General features: G+C 39.1%; 1 protein-coding gene across 4 annotated transcripts in view; it reads right to left on the minus strand.

Moving 5' to 3' along the window:
* The window catches only part of Ebf1 (EBF transcription factor 1), a 377,056-nt gene that overhangs the window by 32,183 nt on the left and 318,720 nt on the right, over positions 1 to 26,153 (minus strand). For all 4 annotated transcript variants that reach the window (XM_026388301.2, XM_026388300.2, XM_026388299.2 and 1 more), the window contains exon 11: positions 2,090 to 2,178. In XM_026388301.2, the coding sequence (XP_026244086.1) occupies positions 2,090 to 2,178 (89 nt within the window). The remainder of the gene's footprint in view (positions 1 to 2,089; positions 2,179 to 26,153) is intronic.

Below are 26,153 nucleotides of genomic sequence, written 5' to 3' on the forward strand. Positions count from 1 at the left end.
TAATTACCATGTTTAGAGGAAGAAACTGAGGCACAGAAGATAAATCACAAAATAATCAACTGCTCAAAGAATTTAAGCTCCTGCTCTGCAGAGATTGGGTAGAAGAGCTCTCAGAAGCAAGAGTTCTACTTGACTGGCAAATAATCCTAGCTATTTTCTGTTGAGTGCTAAGTAAGTGCTTAAAATAATCTGACAAGGCAGGAGATAGCACCATCCCCATTTGACAGGTGAGGAAATGAAGGCAAAGAAAGGTAAAAAAATTTAACCCTGGGTGCCTAGAAAGCAAGTGGCCAAGCTCTGAGTTCCACCTTGTCCAACATGACCCTGATGTTTATGCCCTCAGCTCTTCCAGAGGACCCAGGTCAAATGCTAACCATGGAGTGAGGGTGTTTCCCAAATAAAAACAATGGAAAGAAACTGACATTGTGCCTATGTCCCTGTTCAGCCACTACGACAGCCAAGGCACTGACCATTGGGTAGACAGATCATGTATGTTATTGTCCTACATTACCACCTCAGGAAATGCCTGGGAGCCATGTTCTTGCCAGACACAGGCACCTGAAGATAAACCGCTCCATGGAACATCTATGCTGTGGTAGGAGGCTGCCATTCGCTATTACGAGCAGACTAGTTAATTCAGGTGGAGAGGGAGGGGAGGGCCACTTTCATAGACAAAGATGTGAACATGTGGACACATCATATGATTTCTTCCCTGGGAGAAGCCCTTTCAAAAAGTTTTTACCCAAGTGAATAGCACTTTGGTAAAGTTCACCTTGGTAAACTTTGCCAGAAACCTGAAGGCTGAGCCCAAAAGCTGAGTCCTTCTCCCCATGAGGTGGAGGTCGAAGACAAGACACTCTGCCAGTCTCCATCCTTCCAACTTTGGCCAGGTACACCTCTGCTCACCCTGCCCTACCATGTCTGCACCTAGTTCTAAGGGGCAGGTGAATGCTGGTCAGGATCTGTTCTGACAGGTGGCTTTGCCTCCAAGTGCAGCCAGCCTACGGGTAGGATAGGCGATGAGGATTTAGGAGCTTTACTGAACTAAAGAGCCAGCATCCTTGTTCCAAGAGTTTAATGAGGATACATTGACCAAGAAGTGCCACATTTCTAGGGTGATGGTGGCAAGCAAAGGGCTTCTCCACTCCTCCATCCAGTTTGATCTTTTTCACCTGTGTCACAAATGGGACTTCCCTGTGCCATCAGTACACAGTGAGGGGCAGCCCCACTAATTTTCCATTTCTTTAGCACTTAACTGTTGTCTCCTCTGAGTCCTTGCAGAACTTTCCATTTTCATGAAATGTACCCATTCTTTTCAGTTCTGAGCAGTTGTATTTGTAAATCCCTCCCACACAAGGCCCAACTTCTCAGGTACAGAAACAGAAATACCCCCAACTTTTGCAACAGGGACACAATTGTCAATAGAGGCCAATTCATTTTTTCTGCATTGACAATAGCAGCGTATCATGGTATGACATCTTCTACTCTGTCTTGAACTTTTGCTGAATTTCTCACATCTTTGTGCTTTATTTTCCAAGTAGGCAAAATGCCACAGGGGGCAGGTTTTTGTTTTTTTTTTTTTTTTTTTGTCCAGCTTTAAGATCTCCCAACATTTTTTCTTTGGAGCTCTTTTACCCTCACTAGGAAGAACACAGATCCTCATGGTAAAAATTTGGTGTTGGTTTCTTTTGAGAAATAAGGTGATAGAGCATTTCTTCAGCCCAAAGTCTGGAACCAGGCTTGTGGGTGTGAATCATAGTTTAGCAATTTAAATGCTGCAGGATCTTGGGTAAACTTTCTTCCTTAAAATAGAAGTGAGAGGTAATAGTACCAACATCAGAGGGTTCTTGAGAGGATGAAAGGACATAATATATATTAAAATAAGCATATCATTGCATGGGCACATAGTGCTACATTTATCATTATTTTCCTGTTAGCACCAAACCCACAAAGCACAAAAATATGAGCAAATAATCTATGAACTAATTTTAATCCTTGGGAGAGTTTTTGTTTGTTTGTTTGTTTGTTTATGCCACTCACTGGAATCCAACTTTTCAGAACCCATAACCCAAAGAGGAGGTTTCCTGACCTTTGGCAAGCGCTCAGGGTCACCAGGGTGCCGAGGAATGACCTTCTGTAACCTCTGGAAGCCGTAATCAATGGTGGGTTCATTGAGTGCTGCAGATAAAAAGTCACACCATTAGAACATTTTCAGGAAATAAAACAGAACATGATTTGCAACACAGACGGTGTGGGGTGTGGAAATAACAGGAAAGTAAAAAATTTAATTGATACTCTTGAATTAAATCATATAACAATCAGATGGATGATCTTTGTGGAGCAATTTCCACCATCTACCTCTGTGGAGTGTCTTTCCCAAAAGAACACTTCTGCAGGTCTTGAACCCTGATCTGGCCAATTCTATATTCCTTCCATTATCATAAAGAGAAAGTAGGTGGTATTTGAGGCGAGGTTTTAGGATTGGTTCAGTTCAGAAGCTCAGGTCAATGACCTGTCTGGGGTTACTACACATTGTAAACAGCAGAATGAATAGCATTAGCCTGGCTGCACAATCTCTTAGAGACCTCAGTTGGTACAGTATCTCAGCCCCTTCTGTGCACTAGGGGGTGGGTGGGGACACAAGGGTGTAGGAGAGTAGTGGGTCTTTTAAGACCCTTGATAGGGTCTGCGAAGGGAGAGGTATGGAAGGAACATGCTCTTGCTTCCAAACCTTCACAACCAAAATGACAGGCCATTTGCCAGTATTGGAATTAACTTAAGAGTAGCTGAGATTCCAAGAACAATTCTTAGATTAAAAGAAGAGCAAACTGTAATAAGATTTGTAGACAACAGGTCCCTTTGTGCCCCTATTGACTACAGTCTCCTGAATTAAACACAATACAAAGTGAATCTGGCCTATTGTCTTCCAAATTCCTCACTGCATTGGGGACTACATTTGACCTATCTCATCTGAGAAAATAAAAAAGATAAAAAGATGGTAGTTCTGTCTCTTATTTCTACTCCTAGTACCCTCTAAGTAATGGGTGGGTAGGTTTTTAAAAATTTCTTTTTTTTTTTCAGTGAACCAAAGTATTTAACTGTATATTTTCTTCCTTACTGAATAAAAGGACTGTCTTTATAGTTCTGACATTTAGCTATACATTAAAAAACAAGTTACCATATGCTTAAAATGCATTTCCATTAACCTAAATTTTAAGAGTAAGATTCCTACTACTACAACTTAAAAAAAGAAAAAAAAACTGTATTAAATTCAAATAGGTCCCAAGGCTAATGGAAGCAATTTGTATACCAACCCAAACTGACTGGCCCACTTTTCAAAATACAGGTATGATAATCTTGTGGTTTTAAAAGGACATTTAAATTGAAAGACTGTGAATTTAGTACATAATTATACCAATAGAACCCTTTAACTTGTCAACTTGTAAATCTAAAAGGCTATCAATCATTTCTAAAGAGGAAATAAACCTTAAAATTCCTTGATTGACAGTGCTTACTTTTTATGTAAGAAAAAAAAAAAAGAAGAAAAAAAAAAGGCTGCATAAAGTGGCCAGAAATCCATTTACAAAAGTACATTGTTTTACATAGGTGAGTAAAAAGCCAATAATTACACCTCCAAAAGACACATAAATCAGAGTAAGTACTTTTTCCTCACTTGTATATTTTAAGTTGGAGTGAACTTCAAATAACTTTTTATTAAAAAGATTTTTTCCCAGATGCAATGCTTATTGAAGTAGTTAATAGAGTTGCATTTTCATTTAGGATAATGTAATCATTTTTGCAAGTATGAGATTCAGCCAACCTTCCTCCCTCTCCAAACAGTAAACTTTCAACCTGTCTCTTGTGGAAATTAACTAAAATTACACCCAGGTGTAGCAAACCTCTCTCTACTAGTATAGGATTAAGGCACAATATTTATTATTCCTCCTATTTTATGAATTACTTTCTAAACCCTTGAGAAGAATCCTTTTTTTCAAATTAGACTTGTGGAGAAAAAGCCACAGAACTTGTTATGCGGGGAAGCTGTTACTCGTAAAAATCTGTAGTATTTAATCAAGAAATACACAAGAGACAGGAATGAGCATCAAGGTTTAAGTTATTTATCATATCCATCCTCCACCCATAATGCTAATTGCCAACCCAAATGTTTTATCATAAATAACAGCTTTAGACAACGAAATGTATAATTTTAGTATCTAGAAAAACATAATTTAGCATCTTAAGAATTCCAATCTTGGATTTATTTTTTCACCTTAAGCCACCAATAAAATTTGAATAGCTGACCCACTCCTTCTATCGTTTTCAAAATGAATTTCAATTGTGTCTAGAAGCTCCTGACTGTTAATTGAAAGGCTGATCTGTTGGGGGAAGGATGGGATTTTCTGCCTATAAGTCCACCTCACAGCAGAATGATTGGCACTTAGTATCAGCAATTAAAGGAATCAATTCAGATATCATATGGAACTAATAGCTGAATAGTTGAGGAGAGGCCATTCTGCTGGCACAAAGAGTAATTGAATTAGACATATTAAACTCATTATTCAAAGAAAAATAAGCATCTACTTTATGGAAGCATGCTAGAAAAGAGAAGATATTTTAAATAGCGAGACAAAGGCTTCTAATTTATTTCTCATGCCTTTATGATTTGCTTTCTGCTCATATTTTTAAGTATGTTGAAGAACTGCATTCAATTCCGATATTGAATATGACAATGGGATTGTCCCATGCTGCAGACAACACTAACACTAAAGATATGCGAGACAAAGCACAGTGTTCTCAATTCAAAGGAACCTGAAGATTTCTGTGATTGCATTGACTAGAGAAAATAATTAAACCAATTGCTGAGTGGGAGGGGCCAGCTAATAAAGGTTGTCACTCATTAAGAACACACACACACACACACACACACACACACACACACACTACTCTCCCCCTGAAAATGATTAAATATCTTGGAAGGGGGATGGAATAGAATATGAGGCAGAACAGAACATGATGGAGTAGAATATGATGTAATAGAATATAATGCAACAGAATGGAATGGAATATTATATACAGTACTCAGCATCATGGGAGAAAATATTATTTACTGCCATATAAGTATTGCTAGGTTAAAAAGTAAATTTCAGGGACATATGTACATTACGGTTACTTTGTTAATGAACATTCCACAGTGCCAGTGTGGAAACTGCTGAACATTAGTTGTTTTTAAGTAGTTTCTAATTCCCGGGTCTCAAAGTGCTTTCCCTCCTCCTCTCTGTGCTGTGCATTTTCTGTTTTGCACAATGAACATATATTAGTTTTATAATCAGAAAAAAAAGGTTAAAAGCAAGAGATTGTTGTTGAGATGGAATTTGACCTGCTTGTATAAAGTAATGACATAAGAAACTGTGTCTTAAAAGGGGTCTGTATACCCTTTAATAACCTTGCATAGGTTATTACAGACCATAAGAAAAATAAGTAGTATACTCTTGGCCAGTTGTATAAATATGTGACTATTCATAAACTCTCTGAAACTCAGCAGAGGGTAATGGGGAGGAATCATAAAGAATGGTATATTTATTTCATCAGTGGGCTAGTCATACCTTAGGGACATACATCTACTCTGCAAGAATGTAATATAAAGTTAATTCTTCAACAAAGTGACCTCATTGTACTCAAGCACAGGGCTCCGGGGACCCTGTAGAAAGGGGATTAATCAATTTTTTTCCCTTCAAACTTTGGACAATTCCAAGAATCTGGTAGAGAAAGAAAGAACCTAATTGAGTGTAATTAACCACAAATAAAGAAGCATGAACATCTTAGGTTAAAAAAACAAAACAAAACAGATGAAATTGTAAACTTCAAAAGCAGTAGAATGATCAAAACAGCTTGTGAGGCTGGTACTTCCAAACACCTCGTCCACCAGCTCTGGAGATGGTATCGTCCTGAAGCAGTTTGAGATGAACAGAAGAAGGCAGGCTCAGAGGTTCTCAACAATCTTTTATACCAAATAGAAAAGACTTGATATTTAAATCCTCAGAATACAATGGCACCAAGGCATGCATTTAAAACTCCCAAAACACTGGATTATCCATTTATTCAATAATCACCTGTAGTACCTACTACTGTGCATTTGTGGGAACTAGCTGTTATGTATCCCAACATCATAAGCCTTTAATTCAGCGGTAAAGCAACCCTAGGTTCAAACCCAGTATAAAAAGCCCTTAAAAGTGGCCTAATTCAACCCCAAAGGATGGCTGAAATACTTCCACTGCAGAGTTGGAGCCCAGAGAAGATGCCCAGCCAGGCTTCCTGTCCTGCTGGAAAGTCCACCCAAGAGTCCACCATCTTGTCTTCCTCAGCTATAATCTCCTCTTGTTCTTCTAACAAAGCTTCACTAGGCTTACATGAGATTTTAAGGGAACGTGAATTTAAACAACGATCAAGCTGTCTGGGAACCACAGACAATTGAATTCAAAATGTATTCCACTGACCCCTTCAAACATATTCACTGGTACATATTTACTGAGTTAGCTTGGTAGGGTCTGAGAGAGCTGTTCTCAACACATGTGTGCAAGCCTGACACTTCTCTGCAAACACATTATAAGCAAGATCAGATGCTCCTCAACAGGAGGGCAAGCTTGCAGGGACAGATGCTTCAGACAAGATTGAGGAGGGTTCGCTGGCAGACAGCTCCATGCTATTCTGGATAGGGACAGTGCTAGGATGTATGTGCTACACTCCCAGGGTTGGCATCCAACTGCATCAAAGCTATTTCTTTTGGGAAAAAGAAAAAAGTTAATTAACTGGTTAAAAAACAAAATCAAACCATTTCATCTGACTGCATTGGGACTGCTTATAACTGACTTTAGGTGCCTTCCAAAGCTCCTCATCTCAGAATTCCCTAAAGGAACCCAGTAACTTTCCACTCCGAACCAATCTCTGTTATGCCTTTCTCATAGGCTTTAACCCAGGTGCTGGCCAGAACAGAAAAGCTCTGGTTATACAAAACTATTCCTACAATGTCCAAATGTTCATGCAGCATGAAATGTTATACGAAAAGAAAATTTAGATAATACAACTAGATTTAATGCCTAATGCCAATCATGAGATTACCAAATTCAATTTAAAACATCTAGTAATGAGTAAATTATGACCCAATTTTCATGAGTCCTTTTTGGTTTTTAAAGAAAATTCACTTCACAAACACATCAAGTAAAGAAAACTCTTTCAGGGGGGGATTTATTTGCAAATTAAAATCCTATAGTCAACACAGATACACTCAGTTATGAAAATTGATTTTGTCTGTTCAGAGCTTCCTTGTAAAGAAATCACTCCTCCCTCCTGTCCTCCTCAACTTCTTGAATACTTATTCTTGGAAACAATGGAAATAAGAAGCTGGAGAGCTAAGTTCCCAAACACCAGGAAAAAGTGCCCCGGGTCCCCTTCCAACTGGAACTTGCAGAGTTCCCATTTTTATAGCTTAGCGACTCACTGTGGTGCTTTAACATATTTCTGGGGTTTTAATTTCCTTTTTTTAATGGTTGTGTGACATGATGTCATTCTGACTGGGAATAAAAAGAAATGCAGATATTAGGTAGGTAATATTTATATTCTATTGCCATTTAATGTCCAAACAAATATGCAGACTCCATGCCAAGTAATAAATAAAACCTCATAGCAGCGGCAATGATAAAACTAGCACCTGGGTCTCCAAGCTTCCCTGGTGACTACTCTATATTTGAACTAAAGGAGTAACAGCCGAGCATTCCCCTGCAAAGCAGATCCATTCTGGGCATGAGAGTTATTACATATGTGTTAGGCAGAGGCTTTGGGCTCCATAATGGCCCCATTTTTCCCTCAGTCACTAAATTAACAACCAGAGGTAAACAATAAAACAGCAAGTTATCTTCACGAACCTATCTTTAAGACTTGACTTTAAAATATATAAACGGAAAAATCAAACCAGAAACATAAACAAGAGCCAGAAATATGGTTAACGAAGAAATCTGTTGCACTTCCAGCCATTTGGGTATCTCATTACTCATCTAGATGTTTTGTGCATGTGCAACACACCAGGTCGCCCCTTCTGTGGAAGGGGTACCCTCCCTAAGAAGCCTACACCCACATCTCTTGCAAGTGGAGCCCCTGCTTTCAGCATGAAATGCTGTTAGAGCCAGGGCCCCCCCCCTCAGGAGCCCCCAGACTCAGCAGAGCTTTAGGAGCAGGTTGATTGAATTTCAGAAAGCTGTGACTTAGCGGAAAAGGGTGTCCAGAGGACATTAATATGAACAGAATTAACCAATATGGGAGCCAAAGGAAATTTCCAAGCTGCCTTTGAACGAGCCCTGACTTCTCACTTATAGTTCTCAGACCTCTTGATACGTGGCAACAACTTTGAGATTCAAAAATCAAGCAAAGGAGTAAAAACCTCCCTCTATATGCAGAATCAGAAATTATTAGTTGTGGGTGTGGCTAAGTCCTCCTTAGGAGGAGAGAAGCTGGGACAAGAGCAAAGCCAAGCCACTAGCCTGGGACAACCACATGCCAGGGCTCTCAGAGACAGAAGAAGGACCCTGAGGACTGTATCGGAATGGAAGGACTTGTGTGTGTTAGGAAATAAATAACCCTTCAAGAAGCAAAAGCAATCACAAGAAAAAAGAAAGAATGAGGAGTAACTTGCTTTTGTTTTGAAAAATGGAAATGTTCATTGTTTTCCTGAATCTATAAGCAATACATTCTTACTGTATAAAAAAATTCAAAAACCAAAAAAGGGGAGGGAAGTTTCAAAATATCCCTACTTGTGTATAAGCACTATTTATATTTTAGTAAGTTCTGTGAGCTCTCATATATTTTCTCAATACTGTTTTGGATAGATATAGATTACATGCATGTTTTTGCCCACCTCATTTTTTATTGGTTTTAGTACACTCTATTATATGAATGGCCAGTTACATAGCAAATTCCCTATTAATGGGAACTTATAATGTTTTTTTGCCCAAGTTTTCATGAACTTCAAAAGTGCTAAAATATAATAATTAACATTCAGAATAAATTCCTGAGTAAAACGATATGCTCATTTCAACACTTTTTACACATAGATTTCTGAACTATCTTCCATAAAATTTATTCCAGTTTATACTTCAGTGGGTGACTTTTAAAGTTATCTGCAAAAGAAGACTTTTTTTTTAAGATTCTGCATCTTGAACTCAATTCTTCTCTAACTTATAAGGACCTCTGAAGACTTTTAGTGAATCTTAATGATCACAATGATTCCTTGTAGAGGTGTCATTTCGAATATATCCTGAGGTTATATATGACTCTTTCCCTAGTAATATCAAAGTGTTTTTTAGACATCATCTCATGGATTCCTACAGTATGCCCTTGACATAAATGTTAAAAATCACTACTTCTAATTCAAAGGTGCGAAACTTCGACACAGGATGTTGCACAGTTTTCTTTTTTCTTTTTTCTTTTTCTTCTTTACAGGACTTTTCTTACTATTCCAAACTTGACTCTTTTGAATATTGATGAACCTCAATTTACAGAGTATGGACAAGTCCTCCTGTCAAAACAGTTAAACTGCTCCTTTTTCACTAAATATCTGTGAAACAAAATTCTAGCACTCACAGGAATCTTTACGCCCAGAATCCTGACTCCATACTGATGGATAAGTTGATTGTGGTCTTGATTTCTTTACTTAAAACTCACCACATCAGCAAACACAAATGTTTCAGGGAAGCCACCCTGAAATTTTAAACTTGCCCCATAAAGCATCAAAAAACTTTGGTTTCTGTCTAATCAAGCCCTCCTTATATCTTATAAGGAGTTCTCAAAGGCTGATTTGTGTTTTGGGAAGAAGAGACACATAATGACATTAAGATATGTTAAATCAAGTTATTTCATACCACAAACACTTGGTATTTTCTAGAAGGGTCTTGTTGAGAAGTTCTCAGCAAAAGTGGAGCATCCCCTCATCAACAGACCCCATTCTTACCCCGGAGGGTCACACTGTCTAAAACAGGAAGTAGGTGAGCTGTCAAGAATAAGGAGAAACTGCACTGCTCCCTAATTGCAATCAAGTTGAAGAGAAAAGTTGCTCCTGTTATTGATCAAAGTTTTTGGCCTTTCAATCTTTTTCATTTAAAATTTTAAAAAACATATTTGGATCGTTTTATGATTAGGTTTCAAAGCTAGATTCACTCTTTTACGGGAAAAAAGAAGGATGCTTTTCACCATGTAATAGATGATGATGTTTAAGCATTGAAGGCAACATATTGTCTCTCTTAACATTTAAGGATAAATCCATAATTTTCTTCCCTACTGACAGATCTTCAGATACAACAAGAGCAATATTACTTCTATAATTGTTCTGCAGATTTCTTCCCAAAGATCTTTGACAATAAGTGTTACCAAGGGGGTAGAATCACCCAACCTGTCTGATAAACATGTTTTCTTACGGTCCCACCCCAGCAAGGGCAGAGACACGGTACTTTTATCATCCGGCGTGTGTTCAGAATGAGCTTAGAACAGCAATTGCCGGGAATAGGCAGGCGATAAACCGCATTGATTTAACACATCTTGTTTTCAATCATGCTTGGATTTTCTGAGCACGCATTTTTCCTGTACTCTGGCTTGTAGCTTTTATCTGACGAGCTGATCCCTTTTCACTGGAAAATGAAAAGGTCGCACAATAAGACACGGTTTACTGGAACTTGAACACGCACCAGGGAAAGTATTTTAGATAAATACTGTCAGACACAGTGGAGCAGAATTTCAACAACACAATTGCTAAACAACAATACTTATTACTCTCCTAGAGCAAGCCTAGCAGCAGCTCAGGCTCTCAGCGGGGGATGGCACCAAGTCAGGCGCCAAACCCGAATAACGCGTCCCCAGGCCTTGCGTGGAGCAAGCTCAGGGTTCCCGGCTGAGGTCTTACTGGTGATTGCTAATATCACGGTTTTATGAGACAACTCGAAAAACTACTCCCACTGTTCGCAGAATGGTTTCCTCTAAACCGGTGGACAGATTTCAGAAGAGTTGGATAATGAAGTTATGGCAGAGCTCTGCAGACCGTTGGATCAGGGAAGACAAAAATCCCAAGAAAAGTGGAATAAAGGTGACTCCAAATAACCCACTAATCCCACTAAGAAGACAGAAAAGGGCTTGTAACTGGGCAATGTTAGAGGATTACATGATTATCAGGTGATGTTTTAAGAAAGTCAGGAGCCATGGAGAGGGCATACCCACTTGCAGATAAGCCTAGAAGTTTCTGTCAGCCTACACACCAAATTAAATAGCATTTTGATGGGAAATACATGGAGTCGGGCTTCTTCTGTCTCCAGCGCACTACTGCTGGGCATCATTATCCTAATATTTAGCCAGAAAGACTCCTCTACCTGAATAGTAAGAGTCTTTGCACTTTTTCTTTTCTTTTCTTTTTTTCTTTTTGGTACCAGGGATTGAACTCAGGGGCACTCAACCACATCCCCAGCCCTATTTTGTATTTTATTTAGAGACAGGCTCTCACTGAGTTGCTTAGTGCCTCACTTTTGCTGAGGCTGGTTTTGAATTCACCATCGTCCTGCCTCAGTCTCCTGAGTTGCTGGGATTTGGGGCCCTTAACATGATTAGAGCTGTGCTCCTGTTGCACTCCCCAGAGTTTCTCTGCTTATGTCTGTTCTCAGCAATCCTTTCAATGCATCCCTAAGCTATATGAAATGCCAGCAGTTCCACTAACTATTAGGTCTATATAGCTTCATAATTTATGACCTACACAACGTGGTAGCCATTAAAAAAGATGTTAAAAGAAAAATAATATAATAATATTTATAATTCATTTGAAAATAATCATAATCATTTAATGATGGCATGAGTGTCCCTTCTCAGCACCACACAACTTTGCTAACTTCAGAATCGACTGAACACGGCCACCATCATTTTCTACTCCATCTTAATTTGCACATGGCACTTGTTTGACCGAAGAAATGTCTGAAAACGCAGCTTTGCCAAGGTACAATGCCATCCAAAGGGTCACAGGGCAATGCAGTGTTGACCTCTGAACTGCCTGGAACTAGCAGTCTGTGCTGTAGCTGAGAGACTTAAAGTATTACTCTTTCCTTTGAATTTTAATATCCCCCACATCCCTTGAGCCTGCAAGGGTGCCAGGGTGCTGACGTTTAGGAAACATGGATCTGCTCAGAAGCACACAATTAATTGAATGCTAAGGTGCTCTTAGGATTTGCTGCATTTGTCCAGGTGTGACTTGTCTTCTAATAATAGTGATTATGGCAGGAGCAGCTCATGCTTCCTAAGGGCTTACCAGGCACCTTACATGGATTAGCCTGTCTAACCTTCAAAACAATCCTTTAAGGAGGCACCATTATTATTCTCACTATACAGAGAAGGAAACTGAGGCCTGGAGGAGGAGTTAAGCATCCTGCCTAAATCATAGAACTAATGAATGAAAGCTCAAGGATTCAAACCTGGGCAGTTGACCTCGAGAGCCCTGCTCTTAATCTTTTTGGTAGAATAGCAACATAAGGTCAACCAAAGGCCTCCAGAACCAGTCTCTAATTTTGGCCTTCTGGACCTTTCTAATACCCTTCTTGCTCCTTATACCCCTCTACCCACAATCTGTTTTAGTTCTTTTGTCTCAATTTTTGTCCCATAGAAACTCATGCCACCTACTCCCAGACCTCATTTGACTTCCAGTTTTCAAAACCACAGTCTCCTTTCCTCTATCCAGATCCTTTTGGAGCAAGACACAACTACATTTGCATCCAGGCTACATCACTGACTAGCTATGTGCCTTCTGGGAAAGGCACTCACATTCTTTGAGTCTTCCTTATCTGCAGTGAGAAGATTTAATGTGGTGCCATTTGTACAGCGTTTAGCACATAATAAATACTCAATTGGGAAGTTCTTATTACTATAAATAGAATACTTGCCATGGGCTAGATATAGGAAAAGGAGTGGGGAACACAAGATTAATTAAGTATATTTACATATTCCTCACTCTCAAGGTACCCAGAGTCTAGAGGGGAAGAAAACAAACAGAACCTAAAACAATGGAAAACTGTGACATAAGGATGCAGCATTCCAGAACACTGGGTGTGGATCACTTGTCCCGGGGCTCAGCCTTTCCTCCTTCCTTTACACTAACTTGAAAATATAGTTCAAAGAATTCTACCACCTCCGATTCTCAAATATTACCCTGTAATACAGCTCCATTGCACAAGGACACAACTCTTTTAAAACAATGTCAATTCTATGAATAAATGGGAACAAAGATAAGTAGGAGAGTAGGAGATACCTAATTTAGATGAGATAATGTATATCCTGGGATGTTATACATTGTGTAATTGGTTAGACAAAACTGGATGCTTGCTGTATACAAGAACCTGTGCTTAAGAAGATGAAGAGAAAGAAAAGTAAAACTCAGGTCCTGTGTCCCATGACTCCCTGGTGCAGATGATTCAACTTGAAAAATCTCTTCTAGACACTATTGAAGAATGCATGATCCAGGAGGGAGGCAGGTCTACACTTGGTCACTCAAAAGATGCAAAACCATAGTGGCACCATTGCATTCATAGTTCAGTGCACAGAAAGACAAAAAATCATTCTCTGCAAGGGAAATATTTAGCAAAGAGGTCACCTTAGAGCAAGATGTGTAAAGATAAATAGGAGTTTTCTACTGAAAAGGGTAAGAAAAACATACCAGGCAAAAGAAATAGCAAGAACCCAGGCAGAAAGATATAAAAGGGTCTATTTAAATAGGCTAGATATTGCAGTTTGGGGAGAGTTTGTGTCGCATAGAGGATGTTGAAGATTAACCCTGAGTAACGCTGTTGGCCTTGAGTGTTTTGCAGAGAACTTTTTGGTAGCTATATAAATTCTCCATGTGTAGGAGTGGTACTGTATGAACAATATTTCAAAGAGCTAACCATGAGAGTCTAATGAGGGGTGGATTTTTAAGTCAACATTATGCAATAGTCCAAACAGCAGATGCAAGACGAGCTGATGCTGGAGTGGTCACAGAGGAAAAAGTAGAATGATTTCACATTTTAGAATAGAATTTCCATGACTTTAGTAATACAGGAGAGGTTAGAGGTTAGAATGGGGATGACGCTGATCTTTCCAGTTCATCTGAGTGGGTAGAGAGAGTGGCCATTTAGCAAGATAAAAAGCGCAGGAAGAAAACTAGAGAGAGAAGGAAAGAGACCATGAGTTCAATTTCAGACACGATGCACCTTAGATGCCAGCAGGATATCCAGGTAAAAATATTTAGCAGACAGAAGCTCAGGAAAAAGTCAAGGATGCTGAGATATGGATAATAGGGAAACCACTCATATGAGAAGAGCATGGAGGGCAGGCAGCCCTTTGGGGAACATCAATAGGCAAAGAATGCTTAGAGAAACCTACAGAGAGAGAAAGGGGCGAAGGCAGGCCAAAAAGGTAGAAAAAAACACCAGAAGAAAACAATGCCCCTGAGATCAGATGAGGAGCTTAAAAGGGGAGGAGACAACAGCAACATCTAGTGTAACTGTAGCCAATCAGGAGGGGCCTGAGGAGAAGCCACACAGCAGACCATTCCAAAGGCATGAGCATGCATGGCAAGCACGGTTTTAGAAAATTCATGAGTATTTCAATCCTAAGGCTCAGGTTTTATTTCATCTCAGTAATTCTCAATACAAAAATCTGATCACAAGTAACTGGGGTTGATCAATGTATTTGCTCAGATATAGTTTAGCTTATCACAAGAGACCCAAGATTCAGGAGAGGAAGCTCAGTTCTGGGTGAGGGCCATCTCAGTCCTAAAGAAACTCCTGGGGTCCCCCAGACAGAAGCTTAGGATGCTCACCTTGAACAGCTCTGCTGATGAGTCCAAAGTTCACCTTTAGAGTTGATAATTTCCATTAGAGTAGTTAGAAGGGTAAAGACGAGGGGATTCCAATAGCTTTTGAATTTATTCGGTTTCCATTCTTGATGTGTGTCTTTTAAGAAGTAGATGGAGCCAATCTGACCACTTGACACACCCCAATAAGGTTTTTACTTCTCCAAGTGGGCCTGCGCCCCATGGAGGTATAGGTCTTCTTGCCACAGAATATTGACAAAATTACAGTGTACATGCAACCAGAACTTAATCTTCCCCTTTGGATCTTGGTGGTCTTAATATTGGTCCCTGGTGTCGTATAATCAATAGATGTTTAGTTAAGCAATTCACTTGTTTTGGAGTAACAGTCATCGTGTGGGCAATGGGTATGTGGCCACTTCCGCAATAACCCCATGTCTCCTGACACAGCCTACAATCACACATTTGTTGCCATTAGCTCACAAGATGCTGGAAACCAATTTTGAAAAGCAAGTAATAAAGCACCACATAAAAAATAATGGTGTAATTACTCCTTGGTCAGGTTAAACCTACTGTGACAATAAAAACCAACGTGAACACCAAGCATCCTAAGTGGATTTGCTATAAACTTGACACTGATTCTGATCTTCAGCAACAAAATGTTTTGAACCCACTCACCTGAGCCAGGTACATGTCATGGATCTTTACCATGTCTCTGTTTAAAGCCCTTTGATGAATTTATTCTATTAATGCCTATGCCAACTCTCAAGAGCTAGAGAAACTAGATCAGTCACTAAATTACTGACTTGAAGACTTTCAGATTCTCATTTGTATTTAGGCTCTGAAGAAAGGGAATCTAGAAACTGCATCAGAGGGAAATTATGAAGATGACAGAATTTGCTCTCTAAATATAAGAGGGGAAAGGAGTTGGGGGAGGGCGAGGGGATCTAACTGTAACACAAACTTTGCTGCCCAGAAGGTGGTGGGAGAAATGTGGGCGATTGCTGTTGATATGTAAGCAAACACCCTGGCAATTTACTAACAGAAACAGGAGAATCAAATCGTCCCCCACTTTCATGCTGAGAGTCTTTCCCTTGTCCAAGTGCTAATGACGCTTCCTTGGTCCACAGAGAACATTCTGGGTGGATGGTGAGTGTGGAAAATGGGAGACAGGCTTAGCCACAGTTACACCAAGAGCTTTGAGGGATGGCATGTCAGTCTCTGTGTGCAGGGATATTCTGAATAAGGTTCATTAGTGCTGCTTTGGGTAATTCCCAGCTCTTTGGAAGACTTGTACTAATATTTATTTAGCCCAAAAAGAGTTGCAAATGGCTCTCCTAAAATACAGGTCTCACGAACAGATGTTATGGCAGGATGCTGTTGGAGAAGAGCATTGATTACAGCCCATGATAGAGTCACAGTTGTCTAAGTTACCAAGAGAAGTGATTTAGATAGATGAAATTCTCAATGACAGAAACTTGAATGGGGATATAAGAGCTCTTCTACTCTGGTGGTTGGTTAGCAATGGTATAAGCTTTCTGGAGGCCAAACTACTATGGGGGAAAAGAAAAAAAATAAGCTTAAAGTTCAGATCTGTATTAAGAACAGAGGTGTCCCCAGAAGGAGGCCCAGTGGCCACACAATCCATTTCTAATGCCTTTGTTCTCCCAGGTGGGCAAAGGTCCATGCCCATCACACCTGTATTTTCAGCCTTCAGAAATGCCACCTAGTTAAATGGATGGAGTTGGAGAATATCATGCTAGGCGAAGCAAGCCAATCCCAAAAACCAAAGGTCAAATGTTTTCTTTGATATGAGGATGCTGATTTATAATGGCCATGGTGGGTGAGCAAGGGAGGAGGAACTTTAGGTAGGGCAAAGGGGAGGGGGGAGGGAGGGGGCAACGGGGTAGGAATCATGGTAGAATGAGTTAGACATCATTACCCTAAATACATGTATGAAGACATGAATGGTATGAAAATACTTTGTGTATAATCAGTGACTTGTGCTCTACATGTGTAATATGAAATGAATTGCATTCTGCCATCATGTATAACAAATTAGAATAAATAAATAATAAGAAGAATAAAAAGAAATGCCACTTAGTGTCACAAGAAGATATATTTTTTTCCTCCTAAGGGCTCCTCAGAACCTCCTCTTCTGTCTCACTGGCCTCGGAGACGGACATGTTCTAAACCAAATCTTCCATTTCTCTCTTTACTGATGGGTGCAATGGACCTGCTTAAACTGAATGATGGGAACAAGAAAAGAGAAGTGACCTTCGTTCTGTACTTTCTCTCTACAATCTGCCTGCCTTTATTGAAGGCTGGTGAATGTAGAGGAAATGAAAATATGTATTTAGTTCCATCTGTGGAATTCCCTTTGCCTGAGGCCACTGTGTCAGATACTGTTTCTGGCTTTTTCAGAGGGCTGGGACATATCTGCAGCGACAGAGATCAGCTTGATAAACTGCTGACCTATTGCCAAATGGAAAAATTTTATGATTATATTGGAACAATAGGTACTGTGACCCTGTAAGGACAAAATCAAACACCCTGGATTGCATTTTTCAAAAGCTATCATAACAACTTTTAGATACAAATACATTCTTCTAAGTTCCCCTCCTAACTCTGGAATTAGTTAGGGTCTTGATGCAGTCATATAGAGGGGCAAAAATACATCTGTTCAATCAACTTCAGGACTTTATTGCTTAAAAAAAAAAAAAAGCCTTCCTTTCACAGCAAACACAACTGATCCAATCTTGGAGAGCCTAAGCAACTAGTGTAAGATCCAATAGCTAGGGAGAAGTTTAATCACGGCTAAATTCAAACGTTGGAACTCAGTCCACCCCAGGTCTCTCCCAGCATCTCTCCATAATGGCCAGATTTAAAATGGAAAAGAGAAGAGGTTGAGCATTTACTTTTGTTAACTTGTTTTTTCTTCAACACTCTAACCTGTATGTATTCCTGTTTCATAGATGGAAAAAACAGAGGCTGCTAGTCTGGGGGTGAAGGATTGGTCAGCAATGAACAGAAGTATGATTGACTTGCAACTATGGAAAATGTCAATATCATACCTGCCCTTCAGATATTTGTCTTCATATACAAGACCCATCTCCTATAACTAACTGCTGGCCATTTCAAAACCAAGTGGGCCTGCAATGTTGAAAACCAAATGCTAACTGCAAGGAAGACCAACAGTGTCTCCCAGGACTCTGACAGTACCATTGAGTAAGCGTATGAAATATCTGCATTGTTTTTAACCATTGCAAAGATGTTCCTAGAGGTCTGTTTTGCCCAAACTCCTGAAATTAGGAACACATTGTGACTTTACCTAAATTCTTGTAGTGGAAATGAGATAAGAATAGTAGCTCACAGTAACTGACACACAATTATTATGTGCCAGAGATTATGCCAGGCACTATAGCATAAACCATTCATCCTCATCTCTGAAAATCTCTATTGTTATCATTGCCATTTTTACACGTATGTGAATAACTGAAGGATGACAGACAGCTGACAGATCTTGCCCAAGCTTTGTAGCAGTAAGAGCTGAGCCAGGATTCAAATGTAGGCAGCCTGTCTCAACTACCCACCTGCCTACATACCCTCATGCTGGGTTGCCCCAGTAGAAGCACTTAGCTATAACTTTGGAAGGGATGATGTTATCTTTCCCTTTAGGAGAACACAGAAGAAAACAAATCATAAAAGATGCCTTGAACAAAAATATCTAGCTTCAGTGCAAAAAAATATAAATGCATTCACCCTTCTGCTAGACTCAAGTCAGACCTCGGTCTGAAAAGGGAAACTTTCCAGAATGGATCACACTTAAGCACAAAAGTGTTTCCTGAGAGGTGTGTGGTGGTGATATACCCACAAAAAAAGATGAGACATGACACACACACTTCTCTGTTATCACCTTCCAGCTTATTTAATCTCACCTGGCAAGTTTTCCTTCATCAAGTAACTTGAAAATTGTGTGGGATCTTGAGGCAGCTCTGGGGAACATGGGTGGAATTCTGATATGCTTTCTTCATTAACTGCTCGTGGCCCAGAAATGAGAATAAAGCTGCTCTTCCTGGGGAGTCTTTTAAGTGAAAAACTCGTCTTAATTGAACACACACATCAGTTAGCTATCTTAGGATTTACCAACCATTAATGCCCCATTTGTGGAGTGCCTGCCCTTCTCTGGAGCCTGTGGAAGGGATGCCCTCTCAGGGCTGTGCTTAGAAGGATGTGAAATTCAGCAAGAACGTGGCAGGGACAGGAGAGAGAAGAAGTGAGCATATTAAGCACTCGTCCTCAGAACCAAACGAGCCTTCTGGGGCTGAGCAGCAACCCGCACAGCAAATAACGCTGCCCTTGCAAAACTGACATCCTCCCATCGCTGCTGCAAGTCAACTGCAAGGGAATCACAAATAATGCCATTCTGCCCTCTGAATACTAGTTAAGCAAGCTTCAAATGTGCCTACTGAGGAAAGACCAGGCTTGCAAATAGAGCCTTGTGGATGGAAAAGGATGGTAGGAAGATAAAAGGAGGCAGGAAGAAACTAATTGCAGATTTCTCTCCTGAAACACTTGGCCTCTTCTGAAGGTGCACTTTTCTTTCTTTCTCCAGAACAGAGAGACCTAAGCAAGGGCCTGTGCCCAAAGGAATCTTGTCAAGTTGCTGCCCCTAGCGTGGGAAGTAGCCATGGAAGAGGGCCTAGATTCGGTGTCTTTCTATGCCAGTGGCAGCCAGCTTCTGAAGCAGAATTATGCCAGTGCTTCCTCTTACTGCATGGGTAGGCTCTTAAAGTCAGAAGGGTGTGAGACTAGCTGTCTCTCATAATGAAGACAACATGTATAATTAGACTTTTTATAAAAGATATATACTTATGTTTGAGTTCTTATGACATGTGGAACTACTTGGGTCCTCTCAAAACTTTAAAGAAAATTGTCGTATGGGATGGGAGATTGTAGCTCAGTGGTAGAGTGCTTGCCTAGCACGTGTGAGGCACTGGATTCGATCCTTAGCATCACGTAAAAACAAATTAAATAAAAAGTAATGTATCCATCTACAACTAAAAAAAAAATTTTTAAAGAAGATTGTCACAAAAATATTGGAAAACATCAGGAAGACCCACACCTCCCCCCCACACACACACCAAATATGCAATGCTATCTCTTAAGACATCCTGCTTCTGCTTTGGAAATAAACTCCAAATCTGACAGTGTTCCCCCCGGCCCAGGTTCTAAGACCAGCAATGACTATAATTTCATAAACACAGCAAGAGAGCCTGACGCACGCACTATGGTCCTGACTTTGGAATGTTAGTGTCTAAGGCACCAAAACCAGGTCCTTTGAATCCCAGACAAACCACTCTCTAGTGAAATCCACTTGGTAGCCAACGGTGTAAAAGTGACACTCTAGAATACCTGCAGGCAATACCATTAATTATGACACAGACCAGGAAGCTCTCATACAGTTTAGGATCTGGGAAAAACAAAACATTACACGAAGCAGATAACCATACACCGAATCCCAGAAGTTAGGAGTTTCCTTTCCATGCAGGAATATTTTCTTGGCTGTGGGATTAAGGGTATCGACAGGGAAGTCTGGGAGTGCCGATTTCCTGAGTTTCATTAGTCTGCCAGAGTATTTAGAGGTTTGGGAAAGGTAAACTCTCCTGCATTTGTGCTGAAGGAGAGTCGCCACAGACATGTTCCAATTTCAGTATCAAATGATCTTTCCTCAAGATGACACCAACATTGAAACTTTATAGAGCACTTTTTTTTAAAGTCCGCAATCTGGGACACTGAGCTTCATTTCCCTTTCGACAATGAGACAGTGTTTAGTATAGTACCAGTGAATTTAGTATCAAACCTCTGTCAAAAAAAAAATGTTTTATGAAGGCAGAGACAGGCTGGGCAGAAAGAAGGCACACCCAGTTGTAAATATATAAACACTGAAAGAGAAAGTAAAATCAATTCTGCAAACAGCAGGAGCCAAAGCATTCTTGAAGTCATTTAGCATTCAAACAATAGGATATTTACTGAAATATCAGATCAATTCTTAAAGGAGAGCTGTTCCCAGTGGGGTTTATTTGTGGTCCTCTGTCCAACATCCATTAAACAGGGTCCCTGTCTTTAGCAGAGTGGGTTCAAATAAATGGTAAGAGAGGAAATAGATTCCATTCTCTCTGTTTACTTTATTACTATTGATTTCTGAATTCCCTCCAATCTAGTCCCTAACTGGGCAGATAATATACATTTAGTACCAAAAGTAATTATCCAAAATGAATCCAGTTTGCAACTGGGTGATAAAAAAGAGAAAGGACACTGATAGATTAAACACTTATACATTAAAAAGTATGGCAGATTGTATTAATATGTGTACAAGAGCCTTAATATGCTCACTTTATGGCTAGATATATTTTCCTAGGCTAATCATGAGATCATGAATACACTTGGGCATATTTTTATTTCCACTATTCTATATTTTATTGCATTATTTATATTGTAAATACTAAGATAATAAAAACAAAATCATTTCAAATATGTTTTTTAAAAGCTTACCTCCTACAAAAAGGAACCATTTAAGACAATTTTTTTTTTAAATCTTCAAAAGTTTTAGAACATTTAACTGCCAGAAATTACAATGGTTTGTAAAGCATCAGAGTTAGAAAAGAGCAAAGCATTGTAAAAATATATATGAAACCCCTTATAGCCAGAAATAACAGATATGTAAGTAAATGTAAATCCACCCTGTGGGAGATTATTCAGCCTTTTAACATTATGTTTAGAGAGGAGTTTTAATGTGTGGGAAAATGCTTATTCGGCTATGCAAAAAAGAAGGATGTAAAACTGTGTGTATATAAACACACAGCACCATCACAGATATGAAAAATGTTTATTTATTTCTTATACATAAAAAATATGAATGAATATATGAAGATGTTCTCAGTGGCTATTTCTGGGTGAGAAGTACTAAATGACTTGAGCTTTTTAAATTCTATCCTGTTATTCTCTAAATTTTGTATAATTAGCACACCTTAATTTTATGAATAATTACTTTAAAATATAAATACATTTATAGTATTTTTCTAGACAAGTCATAGAAAGATGGATGAATGAATCCCTGGAGTGGACGGGAGGCTTGGCCTGTGTTTGTTTGCCCCTGGCTTACAGGTTCCTGAGGGCATTCACAAGCCAAGGCCCATACTGGCTCCTTTCTGGAAACCTTCCCCCACACAAGTAGGTTGAGTTTTTTTGTAGAGTTCTACCAGATGTGTCCAAGTTTCAAAAACTCAGGGATCATCACACTCTTTAAGAAGGTATATATAAATATTAAAGTATTTCAGAAACATAGTAAAGCAGGAAGGTGAATTCTGGAGTCAGACCAGCTGTGGCTCCTCTGTTTACTATTTGAGTAACTCTGACAGATGACTTATTCTTTCCCTCAATCAGGACATTAGAGTATCTACTTCATAGAAATATTAGAAGTTTATTGTGTTATTATTTGTAAAAAAAATGTTTAGTGCAAATAACAGTAAATACTTAAAATATTTGTGAAATGAGTAAATTAAAATCCTGGCATGTTGGTCAGGAGAAAGTTACGAATGAAGGAATGGACATGGTCAAAATATCTGTAAAACATTAGAGCCTTTGTAAGTTCTTTGATAAGCTCATTTAGAGCAGGGGTAGCATCTTCTGTTGAACTTAAGGGGGTAGTTGGGATTGAATTGATTTTAGATGGTATTTCTTTACTTGCTAAATCTCTGTCCACCCATATATTTCTATCTAGAATGATGTTCCAAAGTTCAACAGAATAGTTACTATGCACTAGTATGATCTATAATGTTGTGTTCACTACTCTACATTAAGACTCTATCTGACATAAGATGTGAAACCAAATAAGTACCATGAGTGCTTATTCAATGAAAAAAAAATGAGTAAATGACTTCACACAGCTGCATTAGGTTGTCCAATTATGGGTACATTTTCACAAAAGGACCATGATTAAATGAAATTTCCCCTCTTACTAAAAACTAAGATTAAAGTATCAAATTTCTTAGAATCTAAAACTTTTTACTATTAGACCATGGAAACAATGACAGGGAAATATCAAAAGGTTAGGCATATGAAAATATTATTCACTCCAAAAAAAAAAAATCACAGCTCAACACGTGGGTGTCTCCAAGGATTCTTTTCCCAGGGAATCCATAAGGATGCAGAGACCATTGTGGAGATCTCAAACATCAATGGCAGCAGGGTGGATAGGAATGGCTGTCCACTCATTGGCTCTGTGGTTCTCTCCCAAGTGTGACAAGAGCATGTTAAAACAACCAAAATCAAGCACAATACTTGGAATGGGAACAGTCTAAAATGGGAAATTTTACTGTAGTGAGTTTCCTTCTGGAAGGAGGGAGGAAAACAACTTTTGAGATCTTGCCCATTGCTTGTATGCATTCATAGTTCCTCTTCACACATTTAATTTTTTAAATTTATAGTGTCACTTTTAGCATTTTGTGGAGCTCTTGGCTCCAAAGCAGCAAAAAAAGAAAAAAAAAAGTGAAATGTCCCACGGTTGTAAAATCTTGATAAGTTCTCCGTGTCACTTTCTTCAAATGTGGAACTGCTCAAACCACACAGATAATTATAGATGACCAGATTGTAACTGTTTTATTGCCTCTTTTTCCCCATAAATTTTAATTTTGGAAAGTTAAGTGAAAAATGTGGTTTCAATTTCCTACAAATTGCACACAATTTGGTTTTAACAAGAAAATAGAAAGAAAGGGTATGTTCTTTAAAGTGAATTATGAACTAGAGTTTGTTTTTGCTCGCTCAACACCGCAAGAATAATAAAGCACAAAATTTAGAAAAGATGCCTTACAAAATGGAAATCATACACCATAGTCAGAAAAGCATAGAGTATTTTTTTTTAATCTAAACACCATTTAAGCAATCTAACAGGATAATACAACTGAGCTCCTCTTTCTCCCCCTGGTGAAGCAAGCAAACACTAAAAAGGAAAGAGAGAATGAAAGGAAACAGGAGTAGAAGCCTACAAAGTTAATGCCTGTATAACAGGAAATCTCTTAATAAGAAAAGGCTGTGCACATCCCCATCTTCCTCTTTCCCAACTTGCCACTGACAACAAAGGAACTATTAAAAACAATTAATGTTGGAATCATTTAAACATACACCTAGAAACAGAACAAAAGGCAAGAATTGTTAAAGAGCTTGTTAGCGGGAAGAAAGTACAGATTTCTGCTGGGTTCTGGCCATGATCTTAGCTTTCTCTATTCGAGGTAATGATCTACAACAACAAGCATCTCAAAGACAGAAAACCCATGAAGCGTCTCTACCACACCAAACACACCAGCTGGAAAATGATGAAATCAATCAACCCAGCTGTTCTTCTCAGCTGTGCCAAGCTCAGAGGTGAATGCAGACCTCTGCTTCCAGTTTATGAGCAGTGTCGACTGCATCTATGTGTTGGGCAAAATAAAGGATGTGGGCAATAAACTGTTTCACCAAAATTGTCTCTTTCTTTTGCTCGAATTCTCTGTGTCCCATAATAGCACCATGAGAGCTTTGTCAAATTTCTACTTCCAGAAATGTTTACTTGGGGATGTACTGTGACACCTACAGAGATCACCTGCGCTAAGAATCCTACAAACAAAGCTGTTGCAGGCCAAATGTTAACATGAGTACTTGGTAAAAATGTCATAGCCCAAAGGTTTCTTTCTGGTCAAAATATAGTGTTTGCTAATATTTTTTTTTTCCTAACTGGGGTTAAAGTTGCAAGTATAGAGTGCCTCTGACCATTAGAACACAAAGTTCTGGCTTATGAAGGTCCAGCTATAAACTGGGACTTGGCAAACTTCAAGTATTACTCATTGACTAATAATCCCATTAGTCAAAACTGCAAACTTCTGGTCAACTGCATATTTTACATATTACTACATGAAACTCTAGCAGAAGTTCCCCATCCCAAATGTCCTTTGAAGGCATCACTACTAACAGAAGGTGATTTACTCTCTTGAAACATAAAAGCTGATTTTTCCTACCCAAAAGTTAATAAATCTTTGTCATTGCTGAACGGCCATTCCTACCTGTAGCAATCAAGTTATGCAACCTTTAGGCAAGAACTTTCCATTTGGCTCAGACCTTGCTGACCATTGTATTCACAGGGATCTGTTACAAAGTCTCAATGAGTGATACAGTCTGGTAGCCCACTCAAAAACTTCATTAATCTAAGAATTAACACTAGGCATCTTCAGATGGAAGCAGATGAGAAGGCTTCCTCAGAGATCCAGGCTTCTTCACCCACTCATTCTTTCAACCACTAGACCAGAGTCCTCTCTATCCACGTCAGTCACTTGTTTGCAAATCTATGATATCAGATCTAAAACACTACCATACTTGACAAGGATCCCCAAATATTCCACCTGCTTTGATAAGCACCTTACTTCTCTCTAGGAAAACACTGGATGACACCAGGTAAATACAGGAAACTCTACTCAGTTTGATGCATATAATTAATTACAGTTGCAAGCTTTTTTTTGTTTTTTTGTACTTGAAATTGAATTTAAGCCAATGTTCAGGAGTTTATATAGTAAGATGAATTAAATAAAAATAACTTAAGTGCCCTCCAGTCTCTCATGAGGGTTGGGAGAAGGGAGAAGAAGAGAGGGCAGAAAAAACAATGAGAATGATGAGCTTGGAAAATCCCTTGTGCATGGATCCCCGGAATATTCCAGAACATATCCTGACTGAGAAGTAAAAATGAAGGGAAGCCGTGTGGCAGCGGCACACATCTGTAATCCCAGTGGCTCAGGAGGCTGAGGCAGGACGATTGTGAGTCCAAAGCCAACCTCAGCAAAAGCAAGGTGCTAAGCAACTCAGTGAGACCCTGTCTCTAAATAATATTCAAAATAGGGCTGGTGATGGGGCTCAGTGGTCAAGTGTCCCTGAGTTCAATCCCCAATGCCTCCTAATAATATTATTAATAATAATAGGAAATCTATGGGCAGGATAGAACTTTTTCTTATAATTTCTTATAATATACAATTTTCTTATAAATTTGTTTTATTGTTTTCTTTAGATATAAAGGATGTTATTGCCCACTTTTAAAAGTATGGAGCTCAATGATCAGGGAGAAAACAGAAAAATGAAATTCAAAGTAATCCACTTCATGCTCTAGGCAAATGCACTACCCACTTCTCTAATTTTCTGATTCCCAGGCTGGGCTGTCCTACTCGCAGCCACTTACACAGATTTTCACTAAAATATGTTATTGCTCTGATTTGCA

The sequence above is a fragment of the Urocitellus parryii genome, chromosome 1, assembly GCF_045843805.1.
Source record: "Urocitellus parryii isolate mUroPar1 chromosome 1, mUroPar1.hap1, whole genome shotgun sequence".
Taxonomy (NCBI): Eukaryota; Metazoa; Chordata; class Mammalia; order Rodentia; family Sciuridae; genus Urocitellus; species Urocitellus parryii.